The sequence below is a fragment of the Cynocephalus volans genome, chromosome 17 (assembly GCF_027409185.1).
Source record: "Cynocephalus volans isolate mCynVol1 chromosome 17, mCynVol1.pri, whole genome shotgun sequence".
Lineage (NCBI taxonomy): Eukaryota > Metazoa > Chordata > Mammalia > Dermoptera > Cynocephalidae > Cynocephalus > Cynocephalus volans.
Window position 1 is genome coordinate 4,410,414 of NC_084476.1, and position 12,237 is coordinate 4,422,650.

At 58.5% G+C, this 12,237-nt stretch overlaps 1 protein-coding gene across 1 annotated transcript in view; it reads right to left on the bottom strand.

Moving 5' to 3' along the window:
* The window catches only part of ADAMTSL2 (ADAMTS like 2), a 32,246-nt gene that overhangs the window by 3,775 nt on the left and 16,234 nt on the right, over positions 1 to 12,237 (bottom strand). Inside the window, exons 10-16 of the mRNA XM_063082577.1 lie at positions 11,540 to 11,906; positions 7,628 to 7,725; positions 3,783 to 3,909; positions 2,341 to 2,554; positions 2,110 to 2,265; positions 1,329 to 1,499; positions 417 to 593 (exon numbers count right to left, since the gene is read on the bottom strand). Of these exons, the coding sequence (XP_062938647.1) occupies positions 417 to 593; positions 1,329 to 1,499; positions 2,110 to 2,265; positions 2,341 to 2,554; positions 3,783 to 3,909; positions 7,628 to 7,725; positions 11,540 to 11,906 (1,310 nt within the window). The remainder of the gene's footprint in view (positions 1 to 416; positions 594 to 1,328; positions 1,500 to 2,109; positions 2,266 to 2,340; positions 2,555 to 3,782; positions 3,910 to 7,627; positions 7,726 to 11,539; positions 11,907 to 12,237) is intronic.

Here is a 12,237-nt window from a genome sequence, read left to right on the forward strand (position 1 = left end):
GTCCCACCACTGCTCTGCATCTCTAAGTCCCATGTCCCTGCCTTGGCTGTAGCTCCCCAGGGGTCAGGGCTGTGTCTGACTCAGCCCCATGCCCCGGTGCTCACCTGGGGTCTGTCTGCCTTGTGGTGAGTACCAGGCATACCTGCTGCCAAATGCACAGCTTAAAAGGCCATAATTTGAGGCCGGAAGTGACCAGGCAGACCCCAGGGGTGAAGTCAGAGAAAGCTTCCTGGAGGCAGTGGCACTTGCACCAGCTGATTTGGCAGAGTTAAGAAGCTTTCTGGGGACAGAAAGCCCCTGACAGAGGCTGGGAGGGAGGACTTATAGGACATTTGGGGCAGGAGGGAAGGTATCCTGGTGGGATCAGAGTTCAGGTCTGATGTCAGGCAGCCTCAAGGGGCCGATGGGGTGCTCACCTCCGACCACGGGCTAGTGTACCACTTGAGGCAGGGCCTCTCGAAGCACGTGCTCTCCTCAGGGGGCTTGCTGGCCAGCCCACACTCAGAGCCACTGCGGGTCAGTGGCTTCCCGTCGACCAGCTCCATGCACAGCACGAGTCGCTTCTTCACACCACGCCCGCAGGTGGTGTTGCACTGGGGCCAGGACAGATGGGACGGGTCAGTGGCCAGAGGCCAGGAGGACCAGGACACACAGCACACCAACTGCGGTGGTGAGTTTGGTCACTGACGGTCAGGTGAAAATGCTTAGATCGATGGCAAATTGGCTGAGAACTCTGTTCAATAACCCTTTGGCCCCAGATGGATTCGATCAAAAGCAATTTAGCACGAAACCATCTGTTTTGAAGCAAATTGGTTAATGACAATTTGGCTGACGATGATTTAGCTAAAATCAATTTAGCAGAAAATAATTTGGCCCAAGATTATTTGGTTAATAGTGATCTGCCTGGAGCAAGTGGTTGAGAGCAGTTCATCTGAAATGGCAAGTTGGTGATGATGACGGTTTGGTGGGAAACAAACTGGTCACGATAACAAAAGCAGGCACAGGCCCAGGGGCCAGAAGCAAATGAGACCCGAGATCTCTGTCCTGGTTTCTGCGTGTCAGGAACACGGGTGCCCAGGGTGGGTCAGGGCCAATTCTGTGCACATCACTGAGCACGTGCCTATTTAGGAAGTTGTAAGTGGTTTTTCTACCTTTTTGGCTTTTTGTATTTCAAGGTAATTTTGAGTGAATTCTGCCTTTATAATTTGCAATTAATTCCTCATTTTTACCAATCTGTCGTCATAGCCACTTGGCTGTCAGGCAGATTCCCTCTGGCCCAATGCTCACCGGACAGAGGGAGGTCCTCCCACAGGCCCCAGGGCACTCACCCGCTCCCAGTCCTGGGCCAGCCAGTGGGGGGGACAGTTCTTGTCCCCACAGGGGTGGATGGCCAGAGGCTTGGGCTGCATCTGGCACTGAGACTCACGGACCGCCTGTCCGTCACTGCTCTTGCAGTACACCTGCCTGATGGTGCGGCCTTGACCACAGCTCCCGCTGCACTGCGGGAGGAAGGCGTTGGGTGGTTAGAGGCAGAGGCCACTCCACAGGGCCCAGGGCTCATCCCCAAGGGAGAGGAATGGCTCCCCATGCAGCGTGGAGAGGCAGTTGCTGTAGAAACCACTTTTAAAATAACATTCTCTGTTCTAATTACAGAAATAATGCATGCTCAATGAAAAACACACAGAGAAAAAGCACAACTAGAAAGGTCGGACTATGCTTCCACCACCCAGAAGGGACCCCAGCTGGCATCTGAGCATTCCTTTCCAGAGAGACAGACAGACAGGGAGAGAGACACAGAAAGAGACAGAGACAGGGAGAGACACAGAGAAAGAAGCAGGGACAGAGACAGAGCGACAAAGTTAAAGACAGAGAGAGACACAGAAAAGGCTATATAAAAGGGGAGCATGATGTCAGCCCCTTGTCTGGGGGCAAAGGTTTTGAGTCTTTACAACCACAGGGGAGAAAGGCCACTTAGGCATTCATTCCTCCCCCACATCTTTGCTCCAGAAAAATGGGGAAACGGAGGTGCAGCAACACAGCACACCAGGATCCCCTCTCACCAGCCTCATGCCCTGGCCACCCCTCGAACCCTGCCCCGGCCCCACTCACCGGTCCCCAGTCGGAGACGGCCCACTGGCGGTCGCAGGGGGGGCCCGTGCAGTTCTTCTCCCGCATGGGCCTGGTGTTGGGGTCACACAGCTTCTCGTCCTCCGAGCAGCGGATGTCCCTGGTCACCACACTGTGCTCCCCACACTTGGCCCGGCACTGGGGGATGGGGCGGGTGTGATGAGAAGCCCCGAGCTCAGAGCCCGCCGCCCAGGCTGCCGCGCCCGCGCTCACCTCGGACCACGCGGACATCTCCCACTGGGGCCCACAGACCGGGTTCTGGCAGGTCTTGCGCTCCTCGGGCCGCACGGCCAGGGTCGCCTCGCACAGGTCGCTGTACACGGAGCTGTCGAAGCCGGGCGACAGCATCTTCCAGCAGCGCACGATGCGGGACTGGTAGCCCTCGCCGCAGGTGCGCGAGCACTCGCTCCAGCTGCTGGTCTCCCACCTGCTCAGGAGGAGACGGACGCCCCCTGGAGATAGGGCACCCCGCTCTCCCCCATATTAGGGTCCTGAATCGCAACGGGTGAAGCCACACAAAGGCGGTGATGTCTACCAAGGGGGGAGGCTGTTGCCATGATGACCCAGGGGTCTTTAGGGAGCACCTGAGTGGGTGGTGGGCGGGCGCCCTGGGTGTGCACACAGCCCGCCAGCCCTGGGACCCACGCTGTCCCCACTGCTCTCACCCAGACCCACGGTCTTGTTCCTCTGCTCACGCCAATCCCTCCTCCAGAGCGGCCTCCCCACCTGCCGCTCCCTGCCCTGGAGATCAGGCCCCCCAGACCCTGCTGCATCAAACAGGCGGCCGAGGCACCCCCACCCGTGGGACTCAGAATTGGGGCCTCGCTCTCCACAAGTGATGAAAATGGACTGGAGGCTCTTTCATGGGTCTGTGTCCAGAGGCAGCACAGCAGGGGCAGACCTCTCCTTTCCACGTGCCTGGGCCGGTTGGGGATACCCTGAACTCCCCGGTGAAGACAGACTATGAATAAGAGGTCCAAAGTGCCTGGGGACCCTGGGGGGAAGGGCAGGCCCCACAGGACCACAGCCCCGGGCAGGCTGGGGCAGCCTCTGGAGACAGTGGGGGGTTTCCGCCCTTCCCAGAAAGATGCAGGGAACATGAGGCCCAGGCAGGGCAGGCTGGGAGGACGGCAGGACCAGCCATGCACAGGTAGCCTGGCGTTCCCGGCCTCGAAGGGAGCATTGCTCCAGCACCTCCAGGCTCACGTGGAGACCCTGCACTGCCCCTGTCCTGGCCACCACCAGGGAAAGGATGTGTTTAGGGCCCAGCCTCTGACGGCATCTGTGGCAGGACAGGAGCACTGGGGCTAGAAAGATGGGGCCTCCACCACATCCGAGGGACAGCAAGTTGGCACGGAATTTCAGGAATAATTCCTTTTTGCTTATAAGAATCTTGGATGCACTAAGTAGGCCTGGGGGCAATGATAGCACTATCTATGGGGTAATGTTGAGAATGGTTTCTAACTCTACAGTGGCAAGCATTCATGGAGCACCTGCTGTGTGTGAGGCACAGTGACAGATTATACTGCACATCCTGGGGAGACGCAGAAGGACTCTGAGGGGTGGGGTCTCTTCACCCCTCCCTGCAAGGTCCCTGCACCCCACCCAGCCCAGCCCCAGCCAACACCCCACCCGGGGCCCCAGGCGGCAGGTACCTGGGCTGGCATTCCCTCCCAGCACAGAAGTTGTGGACGGGCTCGGGCCGGGTCAGGGCGTCGCAGTAGCTGCCGTCCACCTCAACGCCGTCATAGCGGACGCACATGACATACGTGGACATGACGCCTGGGTTCAGGGGGAGGGAAGGCCATGAGCCACATGGACAGCAGCGAGGGGCTCAGAGCCCATTGCCCTGGTTTGGGGAGCACCACGGCCACCCGCCTGGGAGCTGCTAGGAGCACTCAGCCAGGACAGCACAGCGGGTCTGAGCTCTCCCCTGCCAGTGCCCCTCCTCGTGCAACCCAGGCTGGTGCCCAGCTCACGTGTCTCATTGCCGGGCTTTGAATAAGCGCAGACGGCCCTTACAGAGGTGCAGAGGCAAACATGTTCATTAGGAAACTGCCATCTGTGGGCAGGTGGGGGCATAACCTCACCCTCCCAGCCCTCAACAGCCCCTCAGGTGTATACTGGAGTTTTGGCGTCCCCCCGTCCTGTGGCATGCCGGCATCCTCATCAAATGTCCCCTTTATGCTCTCCAGCCATGTTGGGGTGTGTGCACCTTCTGGGGCTCCCTGGTGCTCTGTGGGCCCCAGCAGGGGGTCAGTGTGCGGGGGCAGCTCCCCTGACAGTGTCAGTGCTTGGCCGCACCTCCCGCTTCTCTTTCCTTCGTCCTCCCCCGTCACTCTTCTGCACCGAGCTGACACACTGGCCGAGCTCGCTGGACAGTGGCTGGCTCCCTGTCCAGCGAGGAGCCGGGATGATTCAGGGAGAGATGTCAGCAAGGGGAACAGCCCTGGCGAGGGGCTAGGGTTTGCTGTTGTGCACGTGCGAGAGAGACAGACGCAGGCTTCCTGCTGGTGCACACACGGGAACAGCCCTCGCTGGGTTGCCAGTCCCCTCAGGAGGAAATCGATCTCCCCGCACAAGGAGAGTCCTGGCCACCTTGCTCTCTGTCCCAACAGCGCAGGTCTGAACGCCTACGGCTCTTGCCTCTCTAAGCCCAGCCCTGATTGAACAAGGCCGCCTGGGAGGCAGCTGACATGGGGGGGGTTTCTTTTTTCCATGGAGAAGGGGCCAGGTGGCAATCGATGGCTTGTCTCTCACCAGCACCGGACTGTGTCATCTGTGGCCTTCTTGAAGGGGAGGTGGGCTTCCTGGCCAAGTCTGCTTGGAATGTTCCAAGCCTCAGAGATATCAGCTCTGGGGCCCAGGGAGGTGGGGGGTTGGGGACTTGCAGACCCCCACCAAGTGCCTCGTCATCAAGTGGAAACACGGTGGGTCCTGTCCAGAGAGCCTGTAAATCGTCCCAGCTCAGGGTCTCCCTGGTGGGTGCCGTGAACAAGTTCCTCAGGCCTCAGCTTCTCATCCCCAAAGTGGGGGCCTTCCAGAGGCTGTGAGAATCAAGCTATAGGTTTTCTGGACACCCTCTTCGTTAAAGCCACTCTTGAAAACTGTTTTTCAAAACTCCTTAGCCTGGAGCCCTTCCTTCCAACACAGGTGAGTGAGCAGCCCCAGCATGTGGAACGGCCCCGGCAGGCTCCCTGCGCTCCCCTCACTGCCGTGCCCTGGAGGGGCTGAGGGACAGTCTGAAGATCCCTGCCTGTGACCCAAGCTGAGGCCACACCAAGTCACCTGCACTGCTACCGCTTCATGAGAATGTCTCTAAAGAAAAAGGAACAAGGTTCCTACCGTGGCTGGAGCCTGGGGTGTGGAGATGCACCCGATCCAGCAGCCTCTGGCAGGGGCTCCTGGCAAGGCACAGGGTGGGGAGTAGGGCCCTTCACCGGGCATTTGCACAGGCAACGTGGGCCACGTAAGGTTTGCAAACCCCTCAGCACCCCACAAAATGGAATTTGCAGAGTAGTTGCAGCCACGAGCATCGCAGTTGAGCACTGAGAGTGGGTGAAGCCTGGGCTTGGTGGCGGGAGGCTGCCCTGGGAGGGACGTGGGCAGGCATGCGGCGGCAGCCTGGCACCTCCTGTGACGACAGGGATTCCCGTCTCACGGGCGACTCATGTTCACGTTAGGTGAACAGCCTCGTCTAAACAGAGCTCTTCCTTTGACCAGAGCCAAAATCCGTCTTTCTTATGTTCTTTGTCCTTCATTTACTTTGCACCTTGGGCCACATGGAGCAGACCCCATCCTCCCCGCTCGCTGGCCATTCCTAGGGTGTTGGGAGATGCTGCCGTGTCCTCCCTGGGGACATCTTCCGCTGGGGGTTGTCCATCAGGCCCCTTGCCCTGGTGACATCTCAGGTGATGTCACCTCCCAGCCAATGATGTGTCTGGGAGAAATTGGAGATGCTTCTAGACACTTTGCGACAACCCAGCACACGTGGGGTCCCAAGGCCAGGACACGTGGAAGAGCTCAGGGCAGGTCCACGCCAGTTTCCGTGGGCTCTGGCAAAGTGCCTCCCCCATACCCCCCAGTCATGCTCAGCTCCCCTCAGGGCCAGCCCTGTGGTGGGTGGGCCCTGCAACCAGTGCACAGTGGCTCCCGGGTATGCACGATGCCGCAGCCTGGCGTCAGGCAGGTGGCAGCAACAGCCATAGCAATGGCGCCTGTTTGTTGAGCATTGACTATGACAGGTTATTTTTTGTATCATGTCAATCCTCACAACCACCTTCAACATAAGCACACATCCCATTTCACAGCTGGGAAACTGAGGCTGGGGGAGAAGCGATTTGCTCCAGACACGTGGTGTGGCCCAGTAGACAGTGCAACTCAAGCACCATCACCCGCCCCCAGAGCTTGCTCTTTCCCCTCCAGAATGGCAGGTGCAGGGCTGGACTCAGCACGTCCCCCACCCTGAGCCCTCTGCAGCAGCTCTGGTAACAGGAGGAGCGATCCCTTCACCAGCCCAACAGAACTGAGCAGAGCCAAAGGCCGGTGGCCGTTCAGAGCCAGCAGGGCCCTCGATCCTCCCTCTTGAGGTCCCATCTCCTGACACACCACATGTACTGGAGGGGGCACCACCAGCTCAGGCCACCTGGCGCCTCACTGGCCAGAGACTGCGAGGGCATCCAGAGCCCTGGCCACTTGGGGGATGGTGGGGAAGGGCCAGGAGCATGACACATTCTGAGGGGCAGCCTGGTGTTGTCTAAACCTGAACATGAATTCCCAAGTATAGACAAAGTGTGACCTCAGAGCTGACAGTCAGGCCCTCCCTACGTTTTATCCCCTGCCAATGCACCTGTGTCCTGGTCCTGGTTCTGACTTCTGACCTTGCAGTGTCTCCCCGGGGAGGGACGCCCCAGCCACTGGTGCCAGCACCAGCGTTCTCAATGCGGTGGTGGCTGGCCGTGTTAGCAAAGAGATGCAGGTTCAAATCCCAGCTTAGAACTTACTAACTACGTGGGTCTGTCTGTCCGGCACCTCCAAGGGGGTCTCTGTCCCCTCCTAGATCCTCCCCTGATGATGAGGCTCTAGAACCTGACTGATGCCCTCAGTCACAGATCCTAGGGGCTATTTCCGCTTCCTGTGTTTGCTGTATACAAAAGTAAAGTCTTCACCACCCAAGACTTCTCATTTTTAACCAAAAGGACATTGTCCTAACAAGATACACTATAAATGGCAACAGACGAGGGAGAGTTGGGATGGCCTGCATGACCCCCTGGGGCTGGGCCTGACCGCATGTGGCCCGGCACACCATGGGACCAGGATGCCTTTATCTGCCACCTGAGCCCTGTCATGCCACACTGACCCCCTAGATCAGGAGGCCACCAGACTGCTCCCTGAGGACAGCTCGGGGCTATGAGCAAGTGCGTGGGCCCCACAGCCCCAACCCACATTCCCATGGAGCTGGGCTCAGAGTGGGTGCTGCGCAAGCACCCGTGGCCAGTACCTGTGGTGCAGGTGGCACTGCAGGGCTCGTGGGATGACAGCTTCCACCGGTACATGTCCGCCGGGCTTATGGCTGGCTTGCGGGCCTTGGGCCTGGTCCTGAAAGCAGAGGAGGCCATGAGAAACCGCGGGGCTCATGGTGGGCTCCGGTTCTCAGTGCGTGGGCTTTCTCAGAGGGTGTGTTCTCCTTAGCAACACACCTGTCTTGGCCCAGGAGGAATCCTCACCTGTTAGGGTCAGAGTTTCCACCGTCTGAAACAGAAGGGGATGAAGCCGTCACAGGGAGACGCATTTTAGGATTGGATGGGCTTTGGCATTGCTCCCATTTCTGTGACTCAGGCTGAGTGCACTGTGTTGATGCCACCCAGGCTCCTTTGGGGGGGTGGGGGGATGAAGAATTTGGGGCTCCCCAGCATGGTGGTTGCTCCCTCGACACACTTGGGCTCCCCACCATTATCTTCCCACGCCGGCTGGTGCATCCCTCTTCCCAGCCAGAAGGGACCTCAGAAGGCATCTTATGTGCTGAGAATGTTCCAGAATTCTCTCCTACTGCCTCCCTCAGCTGGGATTCTGACTGAATGGGGACACTAGCCATCCGGCCTCCAATTTTCAAAATAGAAAAGCTCAGCTGCAGATGAGGGGAGGGTGGCCACATCCCACGTTGAAGCTCAGGTCGGCGAAGTCTGCACAGACCCGCCGGAGGGGGAAGGCATGCTGGGCTCCAGCCAGCCACCAGCTATGATTCTTGGCCAGAACGTGGGCAGCCAAAGCCAACCATTGTTAGGACTGTTTGCTTCTTTGAACTAGTTGGTGTGCCCGGGCCCGACCTCAGTGTTCAACATGCAGGCTCATTTTGGACTCAGCAGGGGAAGGAGGCTCCCAGGCTGTGGTGACAGCTCCCGGGACATCTGCCCCAAGACCGACCGCCGATGCTTCAACACTGCCCTGGAGTCCTGTGACTCCCAGAGCCAGAGAAGGGGAGATGGCGAGCTGGGCCAGCTGATGGCAGGTCACCCGGTTTCCCTTTCAAACTGGGTGCTGCAGGAGGCCACACGCCCAAGCCCGCTTTCCTTTGCACCCTGAGGGGCTGGTTGATGCGCTGGTGCCCTTCACGGGGCTTGAATCTGGGCCAACTCACAGGTGCCTTCCCGGTGCCTCTGCCACCTCAGTGGTCAGGCTTACAGTGTCACGGGACATTACATTCTAAAAGCCTTTCTAATTGATTCTGTGGTAGCGACATCGGTGTGGATTGAACTGGGAGTTTACAGTTTGATAGTCAAGTGGATAAAAAGTGCCATGGGGATTTGCTTGCACTGGCTTGTATTTCCCAGGGGGATCCCAGCTCCACGGATGAACGTTGCTCTTCCAGCCCATCTGAGAACCCAGAAAATGATCTACCAGCAGGGGCTGAAGTAATGAACGTACTGATATGGTTCCGTAGGGAGGGTGGTCGCTGGTGGCAGAGGCGGGTGTCATCATCTGTTCAAAGCTGCCTGGGCCCCCTCACCTGGTGGCTTTAAACCGGGATTCTGTTCCCGCTCCTTCACAGGTTTCAGGGGGAAGGGGTGGTCCTCCCTTCCTCCTCTTTAAAAATGAGAAGAAACTAAACATGGGGGTGGGGGTCCAAGACCCTGTCATCTCAGAACAAAGGATCCGTGGAAACCTGCAGAGCTGCCCCAGTGGGATCCACGGAGAGCCTGGCTGGAGCAAACCCTCTCCGGGGAGGAGGAACCCGGAATCCAGTCCCTAATGCTTGATTCAGAAAACACTGAAGTGTGCTGATTGGTCCCACGCCCCGCTTTCAACAGCTTTAAATCCTCCCCAAGAACAAAAAGAGATGAAAAGACCCCATCCATGCCCTCCGCCCGCCCACAAGAGGCCCCGCCGTCTTTATCTAATTACACGCTCTGGAGCCAGGAGGCAGCGTGACTCATGCTCAGTCCAGAGGGCGGCCCAGTTCAGAATAACCCTTTGCATTTTCAGCACCAGAGGGATTTCTGGGGGGGCCGCTCCACTTCTCTCTCCGCAGCAGGCCGCACGTGTGGGCACAGCCTCCGCAACTCCTGAACAAGACCCTGCCTGTATTTGCACGACATTGCAACGCCCGAGAGGTCCCTTCTTGGGAGTAGCACTGAGCAGAACACCCAGGGATCACGGAAGCGCCAGCCCTCCGAGGGCCTCTGTCTGGAAGGAGGACACTGCCCCTCTCGGCTGGGAAAGTCGGAACTTCCAGACTCGGGCTGACGGCTGCGGAGTCGCTGGGATCCTCCAAATCGCTGCCACCACTCAGGGTCCTTTGCCCAGCTGCCTGGCCAGACGCAGGCTCACAGTCCCCCGGCAGGAGAAGCTCTGAAGTGACTGTGTTGTTTGTCATTGAACCAGAAAGTGCTGCTCTCTTTTCTTTCCCGCCAGGCTGCAGAGGGACTCTGCACCTCTGTGTCCCAGACGCTTGATCCCGAAGCTGGAGTCTGGTGGCAGGGCCTCTCCCTTGACTGTCTTTAAGCTTTGCTGGGAAGTTGAAAATAGCCTTTCCTCTCTGGGCTGCCCTTTGATTTTGCCTTCTCTCCGAGCAGACACGACTTCCTGTGTTTGGACAACTCGACTGAGACGTGGCTATTTTGGCCTGGGAGTTTCCCCCACAGCCTCCCTCAGGCCTTTATCTCTCCAGACCATCTTTGGGCCCTGCGCGGCAGCATCCTTTGAAGGCAGGCTGGCTGGGGGGGCACCCACATCTCACCAGGTTGGGGACTTTCTGAGTGCTGATGGGGACTTTCTGAGTGCTGATGTCCTATTTGATCCATTCAAAGTTGTGCCCCTAGAAAGGCGCTGGAAATCTAATATGTCCCCATGTGCTAAGACTCAACTGCAATGGGGCAGGAGAGAATCTAAAATGTGGCTTAAGGATCTGAAAGCTCGTGCCATAACCCTGACCTGGGAGCCAGTGTATACTTGAGCAGGCCATGACTGCCATGTCCCCAGCTATGACTATATAGGTGCCCCCAGCCATGACTATCCAGGTGTCCCCAGCCATGATTCTCCAAGTGTCCACAGCTATGACTCCTCAGGTGTCCCCAGCCATGACTATCCAGGTGTCCCCAGCTATGACTACCCAAGTGTTCCCAGCTATGACTGCCCAGGAGATGTCTCCAGCCATGACTATCCAGGTGTCCCCAGCTATGAATGTCCAGGTGTCCTCAGATATAACTGTCCACATGTCCCCTGCTGTGCTCTTGGCTCTGGAGGCCTGGTCCCACGTGGACTCTCACAGGCCCATCTGAGCTGCAGCCCCAGCCTTGTTCCTAATCCCTGATTCCAGGGTCTGGCCCCTAGCTGAGGAACCGCCAGACCCTTCCCCACTCTTCTGTCTAGTCTGTGGTAAAGGTTGGTGCTGGGCCGCTCCACACTCAGGTAGCTGCCTGGAGTGTCCCCCTCATGCCTGACAGCCATGTGTTCAATGACTGTCCAGACTTAGACCCCAGGGATCCCAAAGCCTCAGACTCTGTGACCTTGAGTACGTCACTTACCCACTCTAAGCCCCCAATAGCTGTCGCTGACACTAAGGGTCGTCATGCCGAGTGCATGTCTCCATGCACGTGAGGGGCTGAGCCCTTCCCAGGCTCATGGGTGGGACGCAGAGCTGCTAGCTTCCTGGTCCTGCATCAGCTCCACATGTCAGCATGCAGCTCGGCCCTTAACCCAGGCACCTAACTTCTGGGGGGGGACACCCTGCAGTCCAGGCCTCTGACCTCACGCTTGGAGCCACGGGGTGGTGGGTGGGGACCCTGGGAAGGTGTGGCTCTCTCCTGCTTACCTCCAGAGACACCGTAGTGAGGCCCCACGTACCACCTGGGCCTTGGCTCCACCCCACCCCAGAGGGCCCCGGACACGACAGGGCAGCAGCCGCGCCTCCTACCTGGCCTTGTGAGTCCTGTTGCTGGTGGGGACGCTGGCATTGACGTTGGGGAAAGAGGCCTCAGAGGAGGTGTTGGTAACCCTGTCACTGCTCAGCTCCAGGAAGGACCCGTTGAGCAGGGAAGCCGCCATTCCCTTGTCCTCCTCATAGTCCACATAGAGGCTCCCAGCCGGGGGGCTCCTCGGGACACCCTGTGCGAAGATGCTGTTCACGGTCTCATTGAGGCTGAACTCCTTCGAGTCAGAGCCTGTGCCCAGGAGCTGGTCAGAGATGGCGTTGGCTGGGAGGAACTCCTGGGAGGTGAAATGGGCGTCCACCTCTTGGTCTTCTTTGTCCCCCATGAGAGCCGTCCTGGTGGCGTTGCGGTCTGCAGGGGAGACAGGTGGCTCAGCTCAAGGGCTCCTTTGCTCTGGGGGCAAGGGCTGCCCTGGGGAAGGGGACGGGACAAATGGGGGTGGAACAAGGAGCGGAGCTAGGAAGCTCCCAGAAGCAGGTTCCTGCTCCATGGAAGGCCTCGATCTGGCCAGGATCATCGAGTGGAGGCACGCAGGCCGGCTGCACAGTCGCTTGCAGAGGGGGATCTGATCAGCCTCTGCAGTGGTTTGAAGAGGGTTCCCCAAATTCATGTCTATCTTGGAACCTCAGAATGTGATCTTTTTTACAAATAGGGTCCTTTAGATGTCATTACTTCAGGATCT